A 17,101-nucleotide genomic window follows, 5' to 3' on the forward strand; every position below is an offset into this window, starting at 1 on the left:
ACCAAACAATCTTAAATGTTTTTTTTCTTTCTTTCAAAGTTCAAACTGATAAAATTAATAACATCTTAAATGTTTTTAATTTACAAGTTCATGGTACTATAATTTGTTCCTGATTTTGTATTAATTATTTTTCAAGCGCAAGGACCACCTCCGTTTCAGTATTGTTTTCCAAGCGAGTTCTGTCCAAAAAATCTTGAAGGTTGTAGACAGAGTTGTTTTGATATACATATCACTCTTGGCGCCGATTGTGTTGGACACAAATGTTGTTGCGGAATTTAGCACCTCAAAATTTTCGTACAAGTTAATGTACTAATACTATATATCTTTATCGTTTCATCAAAATAAATTAAAAACAAATACAATGATTTCAATTTTAATTTCATGTGCAACGTTTAAGTAATATGATGATCGGTTAACAGAACATATATATAAGTCATCTGCTTCTGAGCCTCAAGTTCAAAGTTTTGCACATAACTTAATTTGGATCAATAATTCACCAAACCAGTACCGAAATGACCGCAATCGAGTTAGTTTTCCACAGAATCAAACTCCACTAAATTTGGAGTTACGAGAAATTAATTATCATTTTAGTAAAGGTCTGTCCAAATTAATTATTGTATGGAACTACTACTGGTATTTTTGTCAAGTCTCTCTCGCTGTAGCTAATTTTTTAATATTATTTACATTTCCGGAAAGATAACAAAATTACCCTTGTTGTCTTTTAAATTTCCTCAAATTTGGAGTTACGATGTGTTTGGTAGACGTCATTGAATTTGAAGGTCAAAAGTAGATTTCTGCAAAATTAGTAATTGGACAGACCTTCACTAAAATGATAATTAATCTCTCTCTGTAACTCTAAATTTAGTGGAGTTTGATTCTGTGTAAAACTAACTCGATTGCGGTGATTTAGGTAACAGTTTGGTGAATTATGGATCCAAATGGAATTATGTACGAAGTTTTGAAGTTGTGACTCGAAAGCAGATTTTGTGCAGAATTTTGGGAGACATACCTTTACTAAAACGGTAATTAATCTCTCTTTGTAACTCCAAATTTAGTGAGGTTTGATTCTGTGAAAATATAACTCGTTTGTGGTCATTTAGGTACCAGTTTGGTGAATTATGGATCCAAATGGAATTCTGTGGGAAATTTTGAAATTGTGACTCGAAAGCAGATTTTGTGCAGAATTTTGGGAGACATACCTTCACTAAAACAGTAATTAATTTCTCTTTGTAACTTCAAATTTAGTGGGGTTTGATTCTGTGGAAATATAACTCGATTACGGTCATTTCGGTATACGTTTGGTGAATTATTGATCCAAATTGAGTTGTGTGCGAAACTTTGAAGTTGCGACTCGAAAGCAGAATTTTAGGGGGCAAAATCCAAAATATTATAAAATAGGGGGGTAAAAGTCCACGTTTTAAAATAGGGGGGTAAAATTCCGATTTAATCAAAACATGGGGGGCAAAACTGCATTTAAGCCTTAAATTTGTGTACAACTTATCTTTATGGCTTCCATCAAAATAAATTAAAAATATATATACATTAATGGTTTCAGTTTTAATTTAGAATTCGGCCGCGAGATAAATAAAGTTTGGTAAAAAAATTATTTTTATCGAAAATCGAATTTATATTCTCTCGAACATTTTTATAATCTAATATAATATATAATTAATTATCATTAATTTAACGAGGGATTGATGTGCAATAACTAAAAGTTTCATAAGGTTTATCATAGGCTTGCGCTGATGTGGCATAACATGATATTTGACTGAATTTGATTGATGTCATGTTAGCATATTAACTAAAAATTAATTAATGTTAGTGATGGAATTTGTGACAATTAATTTCCCTCACAAATATTCCGTCATAAAATCCATCACAAAAGTAGACAATTTATATTTTGTTACGGATTTTGGGTTTAAATTAATCCCTCCCTAAATATTCCGTCACTGTTATGAAACTAATCTAAACATAACTAAGAATATAGAAGAATAGAGATGAAGGAGAGAAGAGAGAAAAATTAGAGTTTGTATATTCTCTTCAAGGTGTGCATTACATTGTAACAAAGGGGTCCTATTTATAGGACATATTTAGGGGACAAGAAAACCTACACAATAATGGACATTCATTACATATTATTATTATTCATAACACTCCCCCTTGAATGTCCATCAAGGATATGCCTCGTTAAAACCTTACTAGAGAAAAAACCATTAGGAAAAAAAATCCTAGTGAAGGAAAAGGAGTACATATCATCTTTTATATGTGAACTGCCTCGTTAAAAACCTTACCAGGAAAACCCAGTGGGACAAAACCACGGTGAAGGGAAAAAGAGTGCAGAACATATATATTTATGTCTCCCCCTCATAAAAATAGTTATATATGAGATGAAAAAAACCAAATAATCTTCGGTGCTAGTTCCTCAAAAGATTTGCTTGAAGTTGATTTTGTAGAAAGATTTGACATATTTTCTTGATTATACTCTTCTCCAAGTTAGCAGTGCTTCTTATGTTATCTTCATATTGAATTGTTGTGGGAACCATCCTTTTGTAATAAAAACAACAAGTTTCTTGTATGCGTTGAATTACAGGCCTCGAGCCTCGACAAAAGTGCATTCTCAACTTGCTTGATGTAGTGCTAAAATCTTCATATGATTGGATGATATTGTTGTTTCTTTAAGGTAAATAATATGCTTGACTTTGTTCCACTATTTGTGTTGGCTGAAAAGACTAAAATAAAATAGTACATGTATAACGAGTAAAATATATTAGTGTCCTCAATTGAATTAAGATATCATACTTCAAGACCAATTCAAATTGTTCATCATTGTCTTGAGGGTTGACACATCAAATGACATCGCATCCATTTTAGTACACAACAAATTAGATTTGTCAATGTCAAATATCATTTTATTGAGGCACAAAATTTTATTCAAATTATAAATTTGCAATTCCAAATAAATTTTGCGCATCCAGATATTTCTTTAATCTACAAATTTCAGAAGCTCTTCATGAGTTTTGATAATATTTACGGCAAATGATATTTCTCAACAAATATATTAGCATTTGATATATGGTACTTCAAGACCAATTAGTAATTCACTATTGAGGAACTTACAACAATTTCATATAGAATCATGTTTTCTATAATATTCATGATTCACTAAGCATTCTTCAATTACTTATTTTGTAAGAAAAATGACAATATCTCATAAGCTCTTCAGGAGTCTTAATGATATTTTTATCATCGATATAAGTCTCAAATATAACAAATTCATTTTCAAATATTTTCTTAAAAATGGATAAATGATGTCCTTCTCATATTCCTCATTTGGAAATATTCACATGCATCAAAATTGTTTGAGAGACTAAAGGACTTATTCATTTTATTAAATCATCTATTCAATAGTCTATTTTACATGTCTCACGAAAATTAAATCCTTCAGGGATTTTCACATAATCATTATCTAATGAGCCGTTCAAACACGTTGTAACACATCTTTCAAATAAATCGAGCGTTTCATGTGCTACAGAACTTAATCAATTATAAAGAAGTATTGAATTCACTTCAGGTGAGTACGCCTCTTGAAAATTAATGGTAGACGTTTATCATCATTTTCTTTTCGCGCGAAAACTAATTTGTACTAGTTATTTTCATCTTCAGGTGTACGGACTGCTCGTCCAACAACTTTTTGCTTTGCAAAGCTAGTTTAATATTGTATCAATCGCATCTACCTATTTAATTAGTCAATAATTTCATTGTCTATAATCTTTAATAGACTTTGATCCATGATCCTCATTGTCATTTGTCACATATAGCGCTTTATTATGTGCAAACATATTGTCAACGTTGACTTCATCTCGGTTCCATCGTATTTTATTCATGACATAATTTATTGAGATCTCTTTGTTTTAATAAATTACAGGTACCTGATGAGTTCTTCTGGAACTGAAAAATCAATTATGTCAAATGCTCTTTTGAGATTTTCATATCCTCACTTGGGTCATCTTTCCTTTTTTTTTAGCTCCTTATCTTATTTGAGGAATTTATCCTTGAAACCGATTTGCTTACCTTGCTTCAAACGTGGTTAAGAATCATTTGCAATATTAGATTGTCCAACAGAGACATTCATTTTTATTGGAGCATTAGCAGCTGTTGATTGATTTCATAAACTTTGCAAATGAGTTATCTTTTGAACTTCTAGTTCATATTGATTTCTAAGAGGATCAAAATAACAATTATTAATTTATTTCAAAACATTTCAATTGAACTTCTAGTTCATATTTTTAGCTGCTTATTATCTCCCCCTAATATTGGGAAAACTAATTCATCACTTGAAAATTAGCCTTCTGGGCTATAAACAAGTCCCTTATTGGCTCGATATAATTTATAAGGGATGAAGAGTTATATCAAATATATTTTCCCAATATTCTTTTACGACCCATTTAAATGCATTATATTGGAGCAATTGAGACGTACCCAACACATCCAAAAATGTTTATATATGGGAAATTAGGTTTATAAACCAAAATTCAAATAAATTAGGGGAGAACTTATGTATATAATAATTTGTTGGCATGATGCTATTTAATATCTCAACATACATGTTTGAGTGTTCCCAACTATAACTTAGAAGTTACGATCTCATAAGTATCGGTCGTGTAATTAACTTTAGACCTCTAAAGAATGGATCTTCAAGTCCATTATTTTTGTTTGTATGAACATATTCTACAAAATGTTCAGTATAAATTTCAATTAACATATGATACTTATCAAATACTTTCTAGAATAATATATATAAAATGAACTCTTAAAAATAATCTCACAAACTTCTGGTTGTGAGTTTATAACAATCATACATGTGACCATTTAGTTGATGCATCAATTAAAATTTTAGGAATCGAATCGGTCCACATGATCGGTGTATTGATTTACAAATATCACCTTATATATATTCTAAAAAATAAAAGATGTTCATTTACTTAATTTATCAACTTCCTACGGGAACTAGTAACACATAAAATTATTAGATTGAAGAAACTTCAGGCCCTTCAATTCATATAAAATTATTTTATATTTCACATTATAATAGATTCGGGATGACCCATCCGATCTTGCCAATTACAAACTTAATATGATTTAAATTGTAAACTTCTGGTTTACTTAAACATATGCTTGAGTTGCACTAATATTATAAGTATGCCCCCAAACTAGAGACAAAAATTGATAATGTGTCTCGTAATATAGAGATACAAGATCTCCTCCATTACTTGTTTCAATATGATATTTATTTATGTGAATATCCTCCAAGCATATATACTAAATTTCTTTAAGACTTTAAAATATACAATACATTAGCAAAGTGTAACTTTGTTTCTCGATATAACAATGTATTTGCTCTTCTGGAGCTTCAATAATTTTTGTACTATAAAACATAGGATTTAATTCCTTCCAATTTTTTTTTTTTTTTTATGAATAGTATTATAGATACATACTTTCATGCTAACAAAAATATGTTTCAGCAAAAAAAATCTTTTCGGTAGAACATAATAAAAAATAGTAATAATTTATTTGTATGAGAATTAAAAGAGTAAAAATAAAGTATAACAGAATAATGTTTATGTGGATTTCAGCAGAATTAGAAATTACAAGATTGTAACCAAAATAAAATAAATAAATTAGAAGATAGTAACAATTAAAATATTTTTAAAATTAAAATCAATAAATTGATTTAAATAAGTAACTGAATAATTAAAACCAATTTATATTTGAAGAGAATAATCTTTATTATGAGGGGGGGAAAAAAACGTATGAACCATGCATTCAATCATGAGCTAAATATTCAATCATGAGCTAAATATATCAATAATATTCATCCAATGTATGTGCAACAATTGATATACAAAATATTCTTGAAATTATCTTTTCAAAGTTGCTACTTCAGGAGCATATTCGAGAAACATAAACAATATTCTTCTATTAAATTCCTTTAATTTTGGTCCATCTTATACCAAGATCAAATAGATCATATAGATTGTAATCTGCCATAAGAATTTAGTTCTTCAGGAACTCAATAACAAATCTCTTTTTAGAATGGCCGGAGAAATTCACAATTTTTACAATCTTTCATTGAGCGATACTACAAGAATGTTTTAATATTGGATTTTAAGTTCTTCAAGAACTATACAAATAATTTTTTCATTAACAATAGTTAAGGAAATCCATAATCTTTGAGCAATCCATCCATAATGCGTTAATATTAATTCCATATTCTTTGTGATGTTGTTCTTCAAGAACTATATCACAAATGATCTTCATAAGGATGCTCGGTATTAAATTTATAGTTCTCCAAGAGCTATGTCTAAAATCTTCAAACATTGATATCAAACTACTTTCTTTGAGTAATTTTTCAAAGATACTTCAATATTAAGGTTTTTTCTTTTTTTCTTCTTTAGTTCTTCGGGAACTACTATATCACAAATAATTTTCATAAACAATGATCAAGAAAAATCATTATTTGAGCAATCCTTCAGGGATGCTTGAATGTTGAATTCTTCTAGAATTCATAAGACTATATATAATTGTACATGTAAAAATAAAATAAAGAATAAAGAATTAAAGATATATTATCAAACAAAAAATTGGAATTAATGTAAAAAAAATGGAATTAATTCTCTTAAAAGTGATGAAAACGTTTTCATACATGATCTAAGAGGTTACAAAATAGTAAATGTATTTTAATAAGAACATAAAAGGGTAAAACCAAGAGGTTACAAAATCTTCATATTTTCATAATGATATGTAATCTTCATATGAAATCATATGATCCAAGAGGTTACAAAATAGTAAATGTATTTACATTCACTCTTTATTTGAATTAAAATAAGAACGTAAAAAGGGTTTAGTTCTTTAGGGACTAACAAATTATACCACATGTTCTTCTTATCTTATTTTCATAAAATTCTATATATAATTCTATGTATAAACAAAGGAGATAAAATACACTTGTAGTAATTTAAAACTATCACAATACATATGAGTTAATATTCCATGATTTTTTTTTTTTTAAAGTTCTTCAGGAACTATATAATATCGTTATATTGTAAGAATCATTCTTTAAGCAATCTTTCAGAGATGCATATATAACATTGAGTTCTTCAGGAACTGTATAATATATACTATAAAGTATGAGAAATATATTGGTGCAATCCTTCAGGGATGCATATAGATATTGAATTCTTTTGGAATTCTAAATGAATAATAGATCAAATCAGTTATTTATCCAATTCATTTTACTTATATCTATAAATCTTCAGGATTCATTCTTATATCTATGAATCTTCGGGATTCATATTTTAAAAATATTTTGCGGTACTTCTAGAAATTGAGGCTTATGAATCTTCAGGATTCATATTTTAAAAGTTCATCACACTATGAATCTTCAGGATTCATAATTCAAAAATTTCACTACGATACTTCTGGATCGTAGAATTCATATTTTAAAATTTTGTCAAACTATGAATCTTCAGGATTCATATTTAAAAAATCTTACCACGATACTTCTGGATCGTAGGCTGTGAATCAATATAAAAGAAACGAAAAGGAATAAAATGATCCGATAAAAAATAGAATAAAAAATCATACAGAAAATAAAATTATTACTTCCCATGGTTGTTATACCTTTCTTGAAAGAGGAGAGACTATCGTGCTGATAACGTGTTATGAAACTAATCTAAACATAACTAAGAATATAGAAGAATAGAGATGAAGGAGAGAAGAGAGAAAAATTAGAGTTTGTATATTCTCTTCAAGGTGTGCATTACATTGTAACAAAGGGGTCCTATTTATAGGACATATTTAGGGGACAAGAAAACCTACACAATAATGGACATTCATTACATATTATTATTATTCATAACAGTCACAAATTTCCGTCACTAATGTAGATTTTAGATTTTGAACTTGATGAGTGTTATTATAACTTTAGTCACAAAAAAGAAAATCGCACAGAAACCCTTCTCAAATCAAATTTTCACAAACATGTCCTTTGTTCGTCGATTTCATCTCTCCGAAACCCTTTCTTCATCGATAAATTTTCAGATGAATTCTTCATCGCGTTCTCACCGTTTCCATCTCTCAGATCAAATTCTTCATCGATTTCAGTAAACATTACCGATTTTAGTAAGCTTCTTCATCGATTTCAGTAACCATTACCGATTTCACAAAGCTTCTTCGTCGATTTCATCTCTCAGATCGCGGTGAAGATCGAAATTTCTCTCAAATCGAAATCACACATAACTTCAGTAACCTTTCTCAGATCAAATTTTCACAAAGCTTCTTCGTCAATTTCACAAAGCTTCTTCATCGATTTCACCTCTCAGATCACAGTGAAGATGGAATTTGTTCTCAGATCACTCGCTTTCCATTCCAATTGATCTCAAATGAAATTGAATTGACTTTGCTGAAGGTTCGTAAAATTCATCTCATGTTTAGCATTTGAAATTGTTTAGGTTCTGCTTCATTTTGATTTTCTAATTTGATTTTGTGTATGTTAACAGTTGATTTTAGCAGAGTAGAGATTTGATAGTTTCTTGGATTGGTTTTGTTTTGAATTGTTTGTTATTATTGTCATAATTTGAAATTGTTCCTGATTCATATGCCTGGTATGAGGTTTGCCATGATGAAGTTTTGGTATAATTTATGAGCTTAGCTTTGATGAGTTTAATGGTTGAGAGAAATTGTGAGAAAATTGAAAGAAAAAACTATTATGAATATGCTGATTTATGATGATATGATCCAGATGCAATTAGATACATTAAACATAAGCAACTAAAATTAGGCAAGTCATACATTAAACATAAGAAACAAAACTCCTTTACATTAATTGTAAAAACCAAGCACAATATTGAAACAACCTACTTTTCCAATAAATTATTCTTAAGCACTCTCACCTAATCTGTTCCAACTAGATTATTCCATGACAAAACTATACAAAATGATTGATAAGGGAAAACAAATACATACTAAGTTTTAACTTCTAAGTGAAGATTAGAAAGAGATAATGTTTAATGTTCCATATGCTTGTGCCACAGGTTGGATCAGAAAATAAGCAGAGATTCCAAATGTTTTGACTTTGACATACGTCTTGTGCATATATTAATAACTAGTATTGATCTCATGGACTTGGACTAGATGCAAAAAAGAAAAATCCAAAAAGTGATCGTTCAATGTGCTAAGCCCATCAGGCTATGTGGGCTGAGAGTACAACAACCTAAAATGTATACTAGCATTTTGATTAGTTTGGTTACTCTAGAAGCAATTAGAAGATAAATAATAATTCTATTACTAGCCATTGAGATGGTGATATTTAGATACTATTTAATTACTACGATTATGGGGTTATTTATTGTTATTTGTATTGTGTTTCTGTTGATGAACAGGTTGGACTTCAGACATGATGAAAGAAAAAAAGGGATAGTGATGGTGACCATAGATTTGGATAATTGGAATAAGAAGAAAGATGAGTACAATGTTACTGAAAGAAGCAAGAATGTTGATAGAATAAGGCCAATGCTTGTTTTGCAACCACGTTCGGTGAAAATCAAAATGTTCCTACTGCTGCTGTTTTTTGGAATGTAGCCAAGCCTACGGGTGCAAATCTACTTGGCGAGGCAAGGCCAATGGAGCAGGTTTTGGCAGAGAAAGGTCTGAATCAGAAGGTTTTACCATCTGATGATGGACGTTCAGAAAGGTTAGGGTTATAGTTTTGATTATGTACAAATGGATACATTTTTATTAGTCTTATCATAAGCCCACTTGGTCATTGTGTTGGATACATTTTTTTGCTACTGGTCATTGTGTTGATTGTGTTGAGTTTCAATAGTATTGTTTCATGTATTATTCCTATTCTTAAATAAATTTGTAATTTGCAGTACCAGAAACTACCAATGTCAGATTGAAATTTTCAAGAGATATTTGGGAACCAGACTCTTCAACTCCTCCCCATTGGACCTAATCTCTGCACATATCAGCCAGCCGTTGTTAATCGCCAAGTAATAAACACTGTTTTTTCCTTGCTCCTTTGTTACCACTTCTAACATAGTTTCTTTTTAACTTTTGATTTTTGTCTATCCTGCTGACACCAATGATGTTAGAGAACTAAAGGTATCATACAACATTTAATAGAAAATAGACAAAGGTGAAACAAAAGCATAATATGTAATAATTATAATAGCTAGATAAAATGATGCACATATGGGATTAGACCTTCCAGGACAGAGTTGGAAAATATACTTTTGTGATATAACTATTATATTAAAACTCTCAAATATAACTCATTTCAGGGGGTAGAGTTAGAACTGTCCAATTATACTAAAACAAGAGAGCTTTATTGTATGTAATTATCTTATCTTTCATTTGTTTGAATTGTTCATGCGTTGACGAATTATTTGTGAACAGGCTATTTCATTTGTTATAATATATCTTTCTGTCTGCTTAATTTCTTCTGATCATAAGCATCGGTTACTAATTGGAACAGTGAGATAAGTCAAGCCCATGATAGACTTACAGAGTTGCTCCAGAATGTTTATGCAAGTTATTCACAGTACATGGAAGTTGTGAGGATGATCCATTCTACTGTTGATGGAGGTGAAGGTGATGTGGGACAGCGTATCTGTCACCCTTTTTCTCAGGTATATGCTGGATTAGTACACATAAGCCTGAAGCTGTATATTAATTGTTTCAGCACACGTGTTAATTTTTCCATTAGCCAATCTTTATATTGTTGTGATTGTGTGTTTACTTTGTGATTCACAGTTTACACTTCCATGTAGTTCGTTATGTTGTATTGTTACTTGATTGTCCGAACATGGTTGAATCTTTAAAGACCAAGTTTTTAGTATTTGGTTAGGATATATAATTATGTAACTTGGCTTTAAAGCAAGTCTTTAGTATTTGGTTAGGATATATAGTTATGTTGTATTGTTACTTGATTGTCCAAACATGGTTGAATCTTTACATGACACATCAATTCAAAAAGCATTCATATTCTCTTAACAATCAATATGGGTTACTCTTGGGGTGTTCACTTTTCAAGATCTTGAATTTTTTAGAAACTGGTAATATGATGCTCAATTCAGTGTTTTTTGCTTTCTTTATATGTAGAATAAAGCAATTTCGGAGTTGTGTTGTTTCTCTATGTTGTTACTAGTTATGTGCTTTGTTTCTATGTTTCTTTGTGATCTATCTACTTTGTTTCTTTGTGATTATCTGCTTTGTTTCTTTCGTATGTTTTACGCCTTTTTGTTTTGTTCGTTACAATTTTTGTTCATTTTAATGTAGGTTACACAATTGAAGACGAATGAGAAATTGATTTGTGCATTAGATGGAGAGTCGCTTTTAGCTATGGAGGAGTTGCGCGTGTTCGGCTCGAGAGGACCACATTTGCTTAGGGAGTTATTATTTGGCCTTTGAGGTTCCTGGGACTAGTAAATTCTTCTTCTTCTTTTTTTTTTTTTTGACAAAAAGAACTAGTAAATTCTTAGTTAAGTAAATAGTATATTTTTGTTTTGAGAATTTGGTTGTAAACTATAATTTCAAGAACAATGTTAATACTAATGAAGGTTGTTTTGTATTGTTGTGATGTATATGTTAAAAACATATGGTTTCAATTAAAAAAAAAAATTATTTGTATAAAATTTGTGAGGAAATTTAAGAAGAGGAAATTGTAGTAATTAGTGAGGGAAATTTCAAATCCGTCACAAATATTAGTGAGGGAATTTTAAATCTGTCACAATTATTAGTGAGGGAATTTCAAATCTGTCATAAATTAGTGATGGAAATCATATTCGTCACTAATCAGCGACGGAATTCCAAATACAAACGTTGTATTTCTGGTTAGTCATCAACGACGGAAGTATTGCTTTTGCGGCGATATATTTCCGTCTCAAATTGCGAGGGAAGATAAATTCCCTCACTAACCGTTTGCGACGTTGAAATTGGGTACGGAATGGGGGTTGTCGCTAAATCCGTCACTGAATGTGTTTGTGACGGAAATTCATCACTTCAGCGACGGATTTTGTCCCTCTCTAAATTTAATTTTTCTAGTAGTGTCATAAGGTTTATCATAGGCTTGCGCTGATGTGGCATAACATGATACTTGACTGAATTTATTGATGTCATGTTAGCATAGGACAACTACCCTAAATCTATGTGAGGGTTAATTAGAAAAAACCTAATTTTTAAGGTTGTTATTAGGACATTAATATTTGTACTAAAAAAATTGAAGTCCACGTGTTATTAAAAGTCAAAGTCAGAAATGGTCTATCGTAAAATGTTGAGGATAGTTTGTAATTGTTCTATCGCCGGTGGAGTACGAATCGGCAAATATGGTCGAAGGTACACGTGCAGAGATAACGGAACAGAACCGATTGGGAACAGAGATCGTACGGTGGTTCACGTGATTAGAGATGAGGACAAGTTTGTCGGCAGCGACACTCAAAAGAGAGAGGTGCGGCAACGGACTGGTATTGCTCAACGAAGAAGAAAGTGTTATGCGTATACTGTACGCGTTTTCAGTTTCTGTTTTTTTTTTTTTAATAGAAAAAGATTTGGAGAGAGGAATAGATTAGGGTGATACCATGTAAGATAATGGAATGCTTGTCTTATTGATGTTCTCAAGAGTGTATATATATACAATGATCATAGTATATCAAGCCTATGAATAATGACAAATATAAATGAGAATAAATACAAATAATTACAAATATAGTTATTCTTAATGACGAGATTCTATCAGGGTTCACAACATAGAAGAATTGAAATGAACAACTTAGAGATAGAAAAAACAAATATCCTTAAATATACCAAATAAATTACATAATTATGTGTCTCTTAATCAAATAAATTGATTATATTTTGACATGTTACAAAACATAAATGTTTTTCTTTGTAAGGTACCATAGTGACAGGAAATTTCACACTTAGGATGCGTTTGATTCGCCAAAAAATAAGGGATTAGACATGACAATTTCAGTTGTAGTGTGTTTGATAACAAAGCTGTTTCTGAGACAGGACAAACTGGGGGCTAAGGGACTGGGAAAAAACCTAAATTCTTGTCCCCCACTGAACCTTGGGACAACTATTTGTCCTCTGTACAGGTTGTCTAAAATACCAAACTAACCTTTTGTCCACCAAACATCGATCGTACAAAGACAAAATTTGTTCAACACATTAAACTTTGTCATGTGCTGTTATGTCTTGTACTGTCATGTATTGTTCTATCTCGTACTTATATTTTGCAGATCAAACGAATCCTTAAAGTGAATAAGTGGAGTGTTTGGGGTTGGAGCCCTAGCCCCTGCATTCCTAATTATAAATTCACTATTTGGGTAAATCCTAAATTTGGTATTGAAATCCCTAATTTTCTACATGCATGGCCAAATAATAATTCTTCACACTTTCATACTCAACACTTAAACTCATTTTCAAACTATATCTAGAATTAAAGGCTAATAAGGAATTCACCTTGAACGAATTGAAGGTGAAAATTAGTTGATTGAAGTATTGTTGATGAAGTTCTTCACTTTCCTTTCAACCTCCAAGCTTAATCTTGTTCCTTCAATTCTATTCTTCTCTTCTTAGGCTCTTAAATTAACTATTCAAGATCAACCTTTAAACCATTCATTCATCCAGGTACACATTGCTAGTATGAGATTAGTGCAACATTGCTAGTTTCACTAAAATTTGAGAGGTGGTTTCACTATAAATAAATTGGGTAAGGTGTTGCTGAAATGTACACCAAAACAAAGTGTTTGCAAATGCTTGATCAAATTTGGTGTGAGGTTTTAAGAGGCAAATATAGATCAAATAATTTGATTATAGAGATGAATACAAGGTCCTCTGATTCCAATTTCTGGAAAAGCTTGATCAATTTGAGATTGTTTCTTTTAAATAATACTTTCTGGAACATTGGAGATGGGTGTGCGACTGATGCGTGGAATAAAGCATGGATAGAACCTGGATATCATGTTGCGCAGAACTGCGAAGTTCCGAGTTACCTGGATGGTGCACGCGTAAGTGATCTGGTGGATGAAGACGGCAGATGGAACTGGCAGATATTTCGGGACTGGATGCCAAGCGATATCCAAGGAAAAATAGCATCAATTTTACCGCCATCTGCTGTTAACGGTTGCGATGAACCAGCAGGTATTGGAGGCAATAATAATGAGTTTTCTGTTGCTGCTATGTATGAGCACATATGCGGTTTTGATCGACGAAATGCACAGTTGATGTGAAAAAAAACATGGCAGTTGAATGTGACAGAGCGCGTGCGTTGCTTTGTATGGTTACTAACTTATGACAGATTGCTTACGAATAGTCGAAAGAGTCGAATGGGACTTGGTCATGCTATGTGTAACTATTGCGGGAATGTAGAGGAAACTACCATACATGGTTTGAGAGACTGTAATTTGGTGAATAAGTTTTGGCTACAGGTTGTTCCATTGGAAGATAGAAACACTTTCTTTATGGAGAACCTTCAACAATGGATATATTCAAACTTGAGCAAAGGTGCAAAAGGAAGAATTGATAGTGCATGGTGTGATTACTGGGCTACGGCGTGTCATTGCTTCTGGACATGGAGGAATAAAGAAATTCATGATGCTGAATTTACTAGACCAATTTATGCAATGCAACATGTATATAGAAGAGTGAATGATTACTATCAGGCAAACAAAACAAACAGGCTAATGAGAATTAAAAATAATATGCTTGTATACATTAGTTGGAAGCCTCCATGTGGTAGTTATGTTAAACTTAACACTGATGGAGCTTGTAAAGATCAAAATAGAGGAGGCTGTGGAGGTATTATTCGGGGAAGCCAAGGAGAATGGTTGGGAGGTTTTGCTAGATGATTAGGAAATTGTAGTGCTATTATTGCAGAGTTGTGGGGAGTGGCTGAAGGATTGAGTTATGCGCGGCGGTTGGGTTTTACGGCGGTCGAGCTTAATGTTGATTCTGTTGTTGTGGTTCAGGCGATCAAGACCGGAAGATTTAGTAGCTCGGTTGGATTACCTTTTGGTGAAACACATTCGGCGAATGTTGGATTTGGATTGGGAAATTAAAATTGAGCATGCTTATAGAGAATCAAACAAGTGTGCAGACGCTATGGCGAATATTGATTGTCATTTAGATCGTGAAACCATATTTTATGATTCTTGTCCTATTCCGATTAAGGAGTTATTGTTAGCTGATGAGTTGGGGATAACCACCCCTAGAATAATTTCTATGTAATCTTTTCTTTTTGGGGCTTAGGCCCTCCCTATTACCAAAAAAAAAAAAGAGTTTGCTGTGGGGTCAAATATTCTCCCATTTAATAATGAGATGAATGCTTCCCAATGCAAGTATAGTAGTAAAAAAAAAAAGAAAATGCTAAATAGTGTCCCCGGGGCACTCTTTAAGGAACCAAATATAGTAATATTACATTGGAGTTTGTGCAGTCAACGTCTCGAAAGTGTAAACAGTGTTATTTTTAATTTTAAAATTTCCTTTTTTGGTTTCCTTAACCAGTGCCTGGGGGCACCGGTTAGCATGACCCAAAAAAAAATTATAAAAAGAAGTTCTGTTTTTACTGATTTTGAGCCGATTTAGAGGTTCAATGCTAGGTTTTGTCCATTTTTTAATTTTTTTTTTTTTTTTGGAAGTGACTCCATTGGTTTGTTTGTAAGTTCATGAACTACTTGATGGAAAGGAATTGCTCCATAGTGGAAGGGAGAATCAATGGCCTTACTCGATGCATTGAAAGAAATGGAACAAAGAGGTCTATCTCATGTAATATTTGAAACGGATTCAAAGAGTGTAGTGGAAGCAATTCAAAATTTAGCTCACTTATTTGGCATATCAAAAAATGTTTTGTTGTTAAATCCAAACTTATTTGGCATATCAAAAAAATGTTTTGTTGTTAAATCCAAACTTTGTGGTGGAGTTTATTAAGCGACAATGGAATATGGTAGCTCATACGTTTGTCAGGGTAGTCATTTCTTGGCCTAACTGATGTACTTTTGAAACATTACCTCTTTGTATTACCCTTTTATTGAATGATTATGAGTTGTTATTTGTTATAAAAAAAAAGCTTATATCTACATAATATTAAAAGTTTTTTTTTGTAAAACATGTACAATGTTTTTTGGTCAAATATGTACAATTTAATTTTTTCAAAAAAAAAAAGTACAATTTAGTAAACCTCAAAATGAGCATTTGACTAAATTTATTAATTTCTTTTGCTTTAAAGTTGATAAAAATATGTAACCAAAAAAAAGTTGATAAAAATATGTTATTTTTAACACATTCTTTACATATTTTATTTTCGATCACTTTGACTAAATTAATTATCAATAACCATATGAGACTATCAAATCTATAATATATATCGGGCTTTTTGCCCTCTCTTGTATAAAAAAAAAAGCTATAAAATAATATCCATACAAATAATGTTACTACTATAAGAAATATAATTTGTAGTAAAATTGAATGCAATAATAATGCATTTTTTAATATTTTGACCAAAATTAATGTTTTTATTATTAATATTTAAAAAAGAAAAAAGCAGGAACAAATTAAATATATTATTTGCATATTTAACTTCCTTTTTTTTAACGGAAAAAAATTCCTTTTTTCTAATTTCTTAAAAAAAAAACTTCTTTTTTAATTTTTTTTTGAAATTAATGTTTTTTTTTACCAAAATTAATGTTTTTTGCATTTATTAATATTTTGACCAAAATTAATGTTTTTCTTTGACCAAAATTAATGTTTTTTATTAATAATTGGCAACTTCCGTACTTGTCTCAATAAATACCCCTAATTGTTTTTTGATCTCTAGTAAAAAAAAATTGTTTGTTGATCTTCTAAGAAAACATGGCTATCAGCATCAACCACATGTTTTTTTTCATTGCAACTATATGCATTGCTTTCGTTTTGACTCCAGGTACAAATTTTCTAATTTATTTTAATTTTTGTAGTTTTAATTTTTTTTTAAAACTCTGTATCCAATTTTATGAATGCCTAATTCGAGGAAACCAATTTCACCGCCTCCTTGTGATTGCCA

General features: G+C 31.0%; 1 protein-coding gene across 2 annotated transcripts; it reads left to right on the top strand.

Annotated features, from left to right (window-relative positions):
- Nucleotides 1-7,972: 7,972 nt before the first annotated feature.
- LOC123894932 lies at nt 7,973-11,514 on the top strand. Of its 2 annotated transcripts, XM_045945068.1 has the most exons (5): nt 7,973-8,467; nt 9,441-9,751; nt 9,933-10,052; nt 10,538-10,691; nt 11,341-11,514. In XM_045945068.1, exons 2-5 carry the CDS (start codon nt 9,681-9,683, stop codon nt 11,470-11,472), a joined length of 477 nt encoding a protein of 158 aa, XP_045801024.1. In that variant the 5' UTR covers nt 7,973-8,467; nt 9,441-9,680; the 3' UTR covers nt 11,473-11,514. The 2 variants fall into 2 exon arrangements, with proteins under 2 accessions (XP_045801024.1, XP_045801025.1); XM_045945069.1 differs by lacking the exon at nt 9,933-10,052 and having other exon boundaries at nt 7,998-8,467.
- The last annotated feature ends 5,587 nt before the right edge of the window (nt 11,515-17,101 follow it).

Source organism: Trifolium pratense, linkage group LG7 (genome assembly GCF_020283565.1).
Source record: "Trifolium pratense cultivar HEN17-A07 linkage group LG7, ARS_RC_1.1, whole genome shotgun sequence".
In the NCBI taxonomy this organism is placed as follows: domain Eukaryota; kingdom Viridiplantae; phylum Streptophyta; class Magnoliopsida; order Fabales; family Fabaceae; genus Trifolium; species Trifolium pratense.